The following is a 12,455-nucleotide window of genomic DNA, read 5'->3' on the forward strand; positions in this document are numbered from 1 at the left end:
GCTGACACACACTAAAAGGAGAAAAATACTATCATGGAAATGGGAGACTTGTAACACATCCCTCTAAATACTTTGCACCATAAAAAAACAAAAATATCATTAATAATACCAAAGCTCAGAACCACTCAAAACCCCATATGACCTACTAGAAATATGTGTGACATTGTATTAAAAATGACAATATTCATCCTTTCTAAAGGCATATGGAAATGTCTTCCCAATTTTCCATCAGGAGGGTAAAATCAAGCTTCAACAAATATGAAAGGATTGAAATCATCCAGCATGAAATTATACTTGAAAGCAATAACAAAAGTGATAATTAGAAAATCCCAAATTCATTAAAAAAATTTGCTGTATACTTAAAATATTCCATGGGTCAAAGGTATAACAAAAAGTAGTCAATATCATTAAATAAATAAAAGGAAGACAAGAATATCCACACTGCGGTGATTTCCAACACTGGCCATTCTAGGGAGATGCTCCCTAATGCACTTACAGGATATCTTGGACAGCCACAAGCAGTAGAGAGGACCTTGTTAGGTGAACCATATGGCTGCTTACCTGGCAACCTTGGGCTAGAGGAGTGACCAGATGGGCCAGTCCCCTTACTGCCTCCATCTATCCTGACTTGGCCCTTTAGAAACATGCTAAACGTTGGCATGGGAGGGCATAGTATGTTAAGCTGGAGTACAGGTCTCTTCTTTTCAATCGACAAGATACAGAGCCCACGTGAACTCACCGAGTCAAATCTGTGCCGGGAACATATTGGGACAAGCGGGAGTGAAGCAGAGGGATCAGTCTGAGGTCACACCATCGCTTCTCCCATCTCAAGCCTGGAGATGTTGGCCATGAGGAACATGATAGGGTGTCCTGAAAAGAAAACAAATGTTCAAACATTCAGATTCATGTTTGCTTCCCTGCTTTGGGTTTCTGTGCCAGAAACTCGTTTCATTTGTGGGTCACTGTTGTTGTTGTTTTTTTTTCCTTCATGTTAAATATTTGTAAAGACTTTTTTCTTCCTGAGAAGAAACCCAAACTGATTTACACTAAAATTGTATTTGTCAACCTCTCTGTTAATGGAATTCTGCATGAAGGTGTGGAAGGATTCATTCAGATGAAAAAAAAAATGCTAGTGAAAATACATGGGGGTGCAGATGTGGAAGGGAGGAAAGAAGGTGTGGCAGAACTGAATCCACTGAGGAGTGGGAGAGAGGGGGCAAAGCAGCAGAATGCAACAAAAATAAAAAGGAGCCTTTATTCTTTCAATTAGACAATATTTTCTGAGTACCTGCTAAGTGCTAGGCAAGCATCATTATAAGTGCATATAATTTATCATTTACTTGCAAATATTTTTGAATGAATGTGCCTTTCTATAAAACAGATTTCAAAACACTGCTCAGGGAAGTTCTGGCTCATTGTTTTAGCTTCGTGTTTATAAAACCTGACATTTTCTTGTATTGTTTTGATGTCATATTGAGGCAATTATTGCTGGTTTGAAATTACATGAAATATAAGTCTTGATGGGTGTCTTTTTTCCTCCCTCATTTATTGAGGAGATGTCAGGAAATTTGAGCATTTCCACATCGTTTTATTCCAGATTCATTGTTAAAACTGTTTTGCAACAGCAGTTGACACAGAGTGTAAGTGTGTTCTGGTTTCATTTGACCAGAGAACTGCTGAATTGTCACATCTATTCACTGATTTTTGAGTGATGGTGTTAGAAGAATTTATTTTAATCTAGATTTAAAGTTGTATAAATATGTTTGAGCATTACCTTCAGGAATTAATTTCCTTAAATGGATTTGAAAAGAATAATATTATGTTCAGGATATACTATCTTTGGAGATGCTTAAAACACTCAAAAAGTTGAACTAGCTAAGTTCAGCCAGTGAGGGGAGGGGACTCCTGTTGGGGACTAATTGAACTACTCAGCCTCTGAGATGCATGTCCTTTGCTTAAAACAAAATTGCTTATAATGATTATCTGGTAATTGTGAAGACAAAAAAGCAATGTTTCATATTATGTCCTAATTAGTCAGCACAAGATGTATGTTCAGTTCTTCATGAGGGATGTTGCAGATGGTCAACATGTGCCACGGGGTCAGTTGGGGAAAATTCAACAGGATGGTGGCTCAGTTTCCCAATGAGAACCAGACCACCCAGGTTTTAATCCCAATTTTCCAACTGCCTAGTCTATTAACCTAAGGTCAAGTTATTTAAAGTCTCTGTGTCTTACTGTGCCTATTTACAAAGTAGGGATATTAAAAGTAATAACTGGTAAGATTATAGTCAGTAATAAATGAAGAAGCGCTTAGACCAAAACAGATCACCAAGCTTCAATGCTAATTTCAGTACCTCTAAAAGGCTAACAGAATTTTTACATTCACGGATAACAACAGGCTGATTAGAAGAATCATTTAGTTGCAGTAAGTAAATACTGGAAAGTAATGTGTTTTCAAAAGAAATAACCTTGAATAATGGGCAGACCTATTTCTAAACATGAGGTTTCCAGGAGAAATCATTACTACTTCTAGTAATAGTACTATTACTGTTGCTTATTATCTTTCTCTATAATTGAGTTTTTTTTATCTTCTTAAACACTTTGGAACATCTTTGCAAGATAAAAATATTACAAGGCTCATCTTGCAGAGGAAAAACCAAATAAACCTGTTTATTTTAGAAGCAATGAGTTATTACTTGCCACTCTTCTGCGAGAGACTACATGGGAAAACAATTGCTGTGTGCCAGACTTGAGCAAACAGACTGGTTTCTGTGGCTAGGCTAGAGCGTCCCAGGGTTTTAAATCAGTCGTTCTACTGGTCTCACACCATATATAACAAATGTCAGTCCATTTGGGAGGTCAGTTCTTCATGGAAGATGTCATGGGTGGTCAGCATGGGATGTGGAGTATCTTTGTTATTTTGGTTGTTATATGTGGTCAGCATGTAAACAGTCCTACATCACAGCCTCCATCATCCCACAGCTGAAACCCACTCCTAGGACCCTGTACACATGCATATGCCTGAGAAGTTCTACAGCTGTCAATTCACCATGGCAGCCTGCCAGTCAGTGACCAACTCCAGGATTCACCAAACCTCTCTAATTCCAAAGAGAAATCTCAGCACAGCATTTATATTCATTATCAGAGGGGGAAAAATGGAAAGAATGTTTCAGATTTTTTTTCAGTTCATTACTTTATATTTTTATTACATATTTTAGGCAGCTTATTTAAAAATGAATAAACTCATGAATGTCCAGGATAGAAAATATTAAAGAGCATAAAAATAAGGGCAATGGAACATTAAAGATGATAATAATAATGGAAAGTGAATATAAAACATTGAAGATGATAATAATCATGGAAAGGTGAACATAATGTTTTGCAAAAAATATTGGTAGGTATCACAAATTAGCATATATGAAAATATATGTGTTCTTTGGTATTCCTTTAGAATCTTGATTTGATATTTTATATATTAAAGATATATAGAAGTCACTTTCTCTTAGGCTTGCTAAGTTGAATATTTTCCATGTGAACAGCAGAGCATACATTTGGTTTGTAGTCTCTAAACTTCTTAAACTCAGCTAAGTCAGGTGTTCAAAATCTCTATAGCCCTTGCCTCCTATTAGAACACTAATATATATTAGAACACTACTGTTCTTTAGCTGCTTATTTTAAAGTTATTTCATGAATTTGTCTGTAGCTGTGATTTTTAAACTTCTTGGGTCAGGAATCATTATTAATGGCTTCCCTAAAACCAAGAGAAGTGTTTCCACGATTCTCAGCAAGTTTTAAAAATCTTACACATTGAGATTATCTTCTTTATTTTGAATATTATCTAATCTGAATGTACATGCATCTTGATTCTCATCTTCTAAAACATTATAAGCACCTTTATAATAAAGTTTCCTTAGCATTGTCAAAGGACATTTCAATTGTAATGCTAAAAATGAGAATAAAATATGCTTCTTGCAAATGAGAAGAAATAGCTCCAATTTGAAAAAAAAATGTGGCAACTGGTATTTTGAATCTTATACAACTGGATTTGTTTGTAATATCCATCTATAGAACTACTGAGTAATTTTCTCCCTATAATTATAGCTTTCTAAATGATGACATTATTCCATAGTTGTTTCTCTGTACAACAATAAAATGAGTTGAAAACAAACCAGAATAATTCCTTCCCTTAGACCTTTTGTTCTGACTTCTCTGTTCCTCATTATTCTAGAGGAGTCCAAGGACATCAGACAAGCATTAGATCCACATTACCAAACAGCTTTCTCCTATTTTGAAGTAAATCACAAATATTATTATGATTTTTTCAAGGGATCTTAGGAAGAGAGATGAGATGGAGATGGAGATCCTTGTGAGAACAACACATAGAGGGAAATTTTTCAAAAGAAACCTATGAGCACTGGAGGAACCAAGGATGAAGTGGCAACACCCTGGCCAAAGATGAAGCTCCCTGAAGGAGGGGCACCACCCCATCTGCTGAGGCTCTGAAGGGACCTGCCTTTGTCTTCCCACCCCCAGGGCCCACTGGCTCCCGAGCACAGGGCTCCTCATGAGAGGAGTGAGGTGTGGGAAGAGGCAGCCCACACTGCAGCTAGGGGCAGGTGCACCAGCATGTAGGAGGAAGTGCAGGGGCACTGAGAGTGTTAAAGGAATCTCATGGAGGAAAACAAAGGGAGTGGGCAAAAAAATCTTGAAAGCTAAAGGATTAAAGAAATCGGGCCTGGGAGTGTAGCTCAGTGGTCAAGCACTTGTCTAGCATGCATGAAGCCCTGGGTTCAACTCCAGCAACATAAAAAAAAAACAGAAAAAGCAAACAAATAAAAAACCTTGGTTGGAGAATTAATCCATTGAATTGAAAAAAGTATCTGAGGGGAACACACACAAAAAATGTAGTTTTCACATTAGGGCACTAAAGTTTTAAATCATTCAGATCTTTCTGTTCTCAGGTTATCGGTGCTTTAAATATTATCTATAGAATGAAAAATATCAGATAAATATAACCATATGTTTTTGGTGTTATAAGATATCTTTAAATTTGTAACAATAAACATTGGTCTTGCCAAAGCCTCTCTATAAGGGGAAAAGAGAAAAAAGAAAAACAGAAAACTTGGTGACTTTAGACATTCAGCTAAGGAATAATTATGGTGCAGTAGGGCACAATTAAGACCATTTGGACTTGAACATGCAAAAACAAAAACATGAAATAAAATGCCACAATTCAGCAAACTGAGGATGAATCATGCAAGTCAGAAGGAGAAGCTAGAGGCTTTGTATATTTTAATACATGGAACAGAGAAATAAAATATTACTTAAAGTCAACTTGCTTCTCTTCCTAAATGTGAACCCAGGGTATATTTGTTAGATCTACATATTACCAGAGAGAATTGTTTTATCTTTGAAATGTATTTTGAAAGTTGAAATGTAAGAAATTTCAAAAATACTTATGAAATTAAAAAAAAATCTACTCACTAAAATATACAAGTGGAAATAAACATTAAAAATGTGTTAAAGTCTGAAACAATTATGTTCATTTTATGTACATTTTAATATAATGTATAGGTTGGATTTTGTGACTGCTGTAATTTCCTGTCTGTACAGAGAGATTTCTAAGAAATTGAACACTAAAGAATTACTTTTAGCTAAATAATTAAAAGAGAAAATGATAAAAATCATGTCAAATAATATATAGTATGGACTTACATATAATATAAAATGTTCCATAATGATTGCATCATGTTATTTGTGATCTGTCCAAGTTAAAAGCTTTCATAACAAAGTACTTAATATAGAAAATCCTGAGAGGAGAGAAATCTCAAAAATAAATAAATAAATAAATAAAGTAAAATAAGATCACTGGCCTACTTATTTTTTTCTTCCTGACTTATTTTATTACATAAGTGATGAAGGAACAAAGAATTGTAAAATTTAATATTTATAAAATAAATCAGATTTAATAGTTATTTGTCTATGAAAAAATGTGTAAGCATATGTGTGTGTGTGTGTGTGTATATATATATATATATATATGTATGTATATGGGTGTGGGTATGTTTGTGTGTGGGAGTGTGTGTTGTATGTACACATATGCTTCTTGGCATGTGTGTGTGTGAGTGTGTGTTACTTCCTCATTAGTCTTAACTATGCCTAGGATGGCTTACTGTATTGTTCGGATGATAGTTGAGATGCAAGCCACTGTCACAAAGAGGAGAAGAGGTACCACTGCTCTGGTCACTTGGAGCACCTGCAAGAGACAAAATTGTAATATCCCACCAGTTAGGATGCCACACTGTTCTAGATGGCCACATTACACATTAAACTTTCTTTAATTCTCAGTAATGACAAAAAAAATCAGGTTCTAAAATAAAATTACATTTTCCTTATACCCAAGAGTTTTGCAAGTAAGGTATTGGGGCACTGCAAAATTTTGTTTCTCTACAAAGTTTCATTTTGTGTCATATTTCAACCTACTAGCAAATTTTATCCTTCATTGAATCTGTCTAATTTTGTGAAATTGTAATGATCCTCATGAGAAACTCAGTGATATCTATTTTTTTAAATATTAGCAATGTTTATCTTAAAGACTTCTATTAGTTTTCAATATACCATAATTTAATAATCCGACTTTAATACAGGTCAGATTACAAAACTTATTTCTTGACTTCTGATTATTTGTTTTTTTTCTAAAATATTATGATTTTTGTGGTTGCTAATACTTAAAATATGATCTATTAATGTCAATCATTTCTAATCATTATTTGAAATACCATACTTATATTTAAATGTCACAGATAGGTAGGTGATATTCCTATCATAACCCATTTGTTCAAAATATAAAATATTTTATTCTCCTTTTTTATTTCTTACTATAAAATTGTCTCTTTACTATTACATTGAAAATATTCCCTGTATAAGAATAAAGAATTAGCAATTGTGATCTCAACACAATTGTTATAGTATTGTTATGTGTGTGTGTCACAAATACTTTCTTTAATTCTTTAGAAAATTTGTAGAAACATGTAACACAGCTAAAAGTGATGCTGCACACCTTTAGTCTGTGAAGAATTAGGCAGGAAAATCGTGAGTTGGAGGCCAGCCTCAGCAACTAAGCAAGACCCTCAGCAACTGTGAACAAGACCCTGTCTCAAATTTTTAAAAAAATTAAAAGGTCTTGCTATACAGCTCATTAGTAAAGTGCTCAGTTTCAACCCCAGTGCCAAAAGGAAAGGGAAGAAAAGGAGGAAAAGACAAGAAAAAAAAAAGAAAAATATGAAACCCATTCATACTGAATAATGAAGAAATTTTGAAAAATCTGAATAGACAAAACCAGTAAGGAGATTGGATCATGAACTTAAAACATCTTTAAAAAGATTGGCTCAGGACCAGATGGTTTCACTAGAGAACTCTACCAAACATTTAAGGAAGAATTAACAATAAAAAAAATGAAGAGGAGAGAATTTTTCCAACCTCAAGACAAGCATTATTCTGATGCCAAAGTCAGATAAAGATACTACAAAAAATAAAAACTATAGGCCTGTCTGTCAGGGGTTGAGCTGGGGGAATGAGAGACCGCTGTTTAAGGTATACAGAGTTTCAGTTTTAAAACCTAAGAAATTTCTGGAGATTTGCTGCATAACAGTGTGCATATAATTAACAGTACTGTATTGTACATTTAAAATGCGTAAGAGGGAAGTCTTATGTGTTATTTAGTACACTTTAGAAATATGTGTGGCAATTTATTAATAAGGTGATTTTTCATTCATCTTGTCACTTAATAATTACTCCACTAGATTTTTATTGTAGTACAATAAAATTGTGCAGTTGTCCAAAGACTTATATAGATCATTTATACTAGTTTTATTATTAATAGCAAGATACTGGAAATAGATGTGGTATTTTCAACATAAGATTACATTAATAAACCTAAATGAAATATCCAATGAAATATTACATAGCAATATGAATGAACAAACTACTGAAATGTATAGCTTTGGTGAATCTAAAAGAAATTATTCATAATAAAAGAATCCTGACATAAAAATATAAAACTACACAGTATAATTCCATTCCAAATTGTTCTAGAAAAGGCAAAATAGTGATGGGAAATCATGTCAATGTTTGTTCCTGTGGCTGTTGCTTATTGGAAAGAGTTACTGAGGTTATGTTCTGATTGAAAGGAATGTGCATTAAGAAGGTGTTTTCTCTTTCAGAACTGAACAAAGTGTGCATTTACGATTGTCGAATTTTGTTGAAGGTTGATTATTCCTCAGTTAAACATATATCTATCAATTTTGAGAAAAGTAATAGAGGATATGCATTTCATTTCAGCAAAAAAGAGCAAAGAAACTAATAGATGAAAAAGTAAGCCCAAATGTTCATCATGTCAGCCCAGGATCTGATTTCCTTAACATGACTCCTAAAGTACGAAAATAAAATCAAGAATCAATAAATGGGATGGATTTAGGCTGAAAAGTTTCTTCTCGGCAAAGGAAACAATCAGTAATGTGAAGAGAGAGCCTACAGAATGGGAGAAAATCTTTACCACATGCACATCAGACAGAACACTAAGCTCCAGGGTTATATAAAGAACTCAAAAAACTTTACAGCAAAAGAACAAACAATCCAATCAATAAATGGACTAAGGAACTGAACAGACACTTCACAGAAGAAGAAAAAAAAATTGATCAAGAAACATAAGAAAAAGTGTTCAACGTCTCTAGCAATTAGAGAAATGCAAAAGAAAACTACTTTAAGATTTAATCTCATTCCAGTTATAATGGGAACTATCAAGGATACAAGCAACAATAAGTGTTGGTGAGGATGTGGGGGAAAAGGTGCACTCAAACATTACTGGTGGGACTGTAAATTGGTACATCCACTCTGGAAAGCAGTATGCAGATTCCTTAGAAAACTTGGGATGGGGCCACCATTTGACCTAGCTATCTCACTCCTCAGTTTATATCCAAAGGACTAAAAATAAAAAAAAAATAAAAAATCAGTATACTACAGTGATGTAGCCACATCAGTGTTTATAGCAGCTCAATTCACAATAGCTAACTATGGAACCAACCTAGATGTCTTTCAACAGATAAATGGATAAAGGAAATATGGTACATATAAACAATGGAATATTATACAGGTTTAAATAAGAAGAAAATTTTGGCATTTGTAGGTAAATGGATGGAGCTGGAGAATATCAGGCTAAGCGAAATAAGCCAATCCCCAAAACCAAAGGACAAATGTGTTCTCTGATATGCAGATGTTGATCCATAATGGATCGGAGGTGGAGGTGCATGCTAGGGAAGAATGGAGAAACTTTGGATTGGGCAGAGGGGAACGAGGGGAGGGGAAGGATGTTGGAATAGAAGGAACATTATTACCCTCATATTACATATGTATATGTATGACTACATAAATGGTGTGACTCTACATCTTATATAGACAGAGAAATGAGAAGTTGTGGTCCATTTGTGTACAATGAGTTGAAATGCATTCTGATGTCATGTAAAACTAATTAGAAAAAATTTAAAAAGAGAAAAAAATACATCTGATAAAGAATTTTTTTAAGTAACTCTTATTTAAATTATTACATTTCCACAAAGGAAAATCCTTCCTTCAAACTTTCTACTTTTTTTCAGGACAACTTATGTATAAATTCCTACTTAACTAAGTGCATCATTTCTCAGCTAAATAAAATGTATTTATCAAATATTCTGAATAAAATTCAATACAAATACAAAATTCAAAATGATGTTTGTTATGATATTGAAACAAACAATGTTTCTTCAATTACAGGTTGTAAAAGAACTGTGTTGAATACTCTGAAACAAAATAACATTTGCCTTTTTTTTTTTTTTTTTTTTTTGGTGCTGGGGATTGAACCCAGGGCCTTGTGCATGCAAGGTAATAAGCGTTAGTAGAACACCTTATGATTAAAATGTCAATATTTAGGTAGTCATCCTAATATTCAGACCAATAATTGCCAATTATTGGTCAGAAAATAGTGCTTAATAGAATGAATGTGATCATGTGAATATTTTATCCATTCTCTAAAAGTGCTTACATGCACAGTCTTCATTCAATGGGAGTTTAAGGAAGGCGGGTGCTCGTTTTAAAAATGAAACAGTTAGAGTCACTTCTTCTCCAGCATTTCGAAGAACCTGAACCTAAAAATAAAAAGAATTAAAATGAACATTTATCATTATTTTTATAATTTTATATGATTACAAAACATTGAAATTATTGGTTGTCTTTTCTACCTCCTGTCTGTCTTTAGTGGTCAGAAACATTTTTTTGAAATAAGAGGGAATCAATGACTCTACATTGTAATAATACAGCCTTTGATGTCCATCCTCACTGTTTTTCCAGGTGGTCTCCTTTTCATATACAATGTGCACGTCCATTCACATTTATTGAGGTCTTCTGGGGCTTATGGTCTAAACTACCTTTGCCTAATTAGTGGTACCAGGACACGGAATCTGGAAAAACTAGGCAAAATGTCATGAAGCTACAGAAAGACAGATGTAATGTTCAAGTCATTGTTTATTAATTTAGTAATTATTTGGCACTGATTATCCAGAATATTGTCTAAGCTTTGCAAATATAAGAAAAAAAAAAGATGCTGAAGATATTGACCAAAGCACTAATTCAAGTTAAACAAAATCACACCAATTCAGTTAAACTGTTTACAAAAAAATAGGCATTATTTTCCTATTTCATCATTAAACCTGCTCTTTTCCCTGTAAACCTGGAGTATTTCGTGAATTATAGAATGAAAAAGTCTAGTTATACCAGTGAAAAGAATGTCAATTTCTCCCAAAATGAAAGCACAAAAAATGTTATTAATGTAAAATTAAAAATTCAAGGAAGACTAAGATGTAGGAGAGTTATTTGTAGATATATATCTGTAACTTTAAATGCTCATGTAAACTAAGAGGAGCAATAAGAATAGTTAGTGAAGAATCAGTTCATAAACATGCAAATATAACTTGTTATGAAACATATAGAAAAACTCCTTCTTACTTGGTGCTTTCCATTTGGTCAGAAAATACTTCCCTGCTTAGAGGCACTGTATGACCAGGAACACTGGCAAGTTTCTTAAGACAAGTGTGCAGTGAGGGAAGCCGCTTGTTCCCTTCACACAGGGATCTCATATTGGTGGGTAGAGTCTAAGAGGGAAACCCCATGTTAATGCTTCCCCACACTTCCTCACTGGCAAGGGGCAACTCACCACAACAGGCACTGACATGGAAATGCTCTTGGTCACCAGTAAGAAAGCATACCTTTGCCTAATTAGTGGTACCCGGACGGACACTCAATCTGGAAAAACTCTTTCCACCTCCTTGGACAACAACAGCATGGAATCTCAGCCATAGAAATAGCCTTGAACATGGTGTAGAATTCATTTCATAGATACAAGAGTGAGACTCAGTGGTAGACCACTTGTCTAGTATGTGCAAGACTGGGTTCGATGCCAAGCACCACAAAAACAAAATATGCATTGTAAATGGAACCATAGAGCACAAAACTCTTTTTGAAGTAATTAATTCTTGCTAAAAAAGAAAACTATTTAGACATATAGTTGCCTATCATGATAAACAAATTGGCAAAAATGCAATAAAAATCATGTGTCAACCATGAGTATCACTTTGAAAATATCAATTTGAAAGAGAAAAGATAATCAACTAACAACATTGAGATAAATCACATGTTGGAATTTTCTGACAATTTTTTTTCAGTATATGACTATTATGTGAATTTAATTTATCTAACATAAATCATTGTTGTATCAGCAATACTAAAAGGGGAGAATTTCCCTTTTAATTAATACAAAGTAATTTGTGATATCTGATTCTATATTTTTTCCTAGCAATTTTGACATGAAAACAATGTTTATATAACTAAGACCTCCTTCTATTCCAAAGACAGTAATTCAAATGAAAACTTACCACAATTTGTATGATCATACTCAAATATATGTGGAACAGTGGATATTTGTTTAATAGTATATACGACATAATCTTCATATGAAATGTGAGAATGATGGTAATTCTAAGAAGTGAGAGGAAATTGAAAAACCTATGGAAATACTATTTTTTCTCCAGCTGCAAGTGAAATTGAGATTCAATGGATGCCTATATCCTCTGTGAATTTAAAGTTGATAAAAGAAATAATTCACCTGCTAAATGTACTGACAGCAGAGTACTCAAAAATCTCTACATCTTTAGTCTTAGTCACATATGAGTTGAGTTTCATAGTTAGGAGAGAATGGCAGGTGTGGTCTCACCTGTATGTCCACCCCAATGGATAGTCATATTCAACAAATCTGGGCAAAGGCACAAATGGTATAAACACCCAGGGAGATCAAAATGTAAGTCTACTTACATGTTTGACAAGAATTTTAATGCAATCCTAATGAAAATGTTTCACAGAGGAAATACAAA

General features: G+C 33.9%; 1 protein-coding gene across 2 annotated transcripts in view; it reads right to left on the reverse strand.

Annotated features, from left to right (window-relative positions):
* Sntg1 (syntrophin gamma 1) overlaps positions 1-12,455 on the reverse strand; it is a 345,728-nt gene that overhangs the window by 240,654 nt on the left and 92,619 nt on the right. For both annotated transcript variants that reach the window (XM_026395196.2, XM_026395195.2), the window contains exons 7-9: positions 10,076-10,178; positions 6,174-6,256; positions 740-870 (exon numbers count right to left, since the gene is read on the reverse strand). In XM_026395196.2, coding sequence (XP_026250981.1) covers positions 740-870; positions 6,174-6,256; positions 10,076-10,178 — 317 coding nt within the window. The remainder of the gene's footprint in view (positions 1-739; positions 871-6,173; positions 6,257-10,075; positions 10,179-12,455) is intronic.

Source organism: Urocitellus parryii, chromosome 7, assembly GCF_045843805.1.
Source record: "Urocitellus parryii isolate mUroPar1 chromosome 7, mUroPar1.hap1, whole genome shotgun sequence".
Lineage (NCBI taxonomy): Eukaryota > Metazoa > Chordata > Mammalia > Rodentia > Sciuridae > Urocitellus > Urocitellus parryii.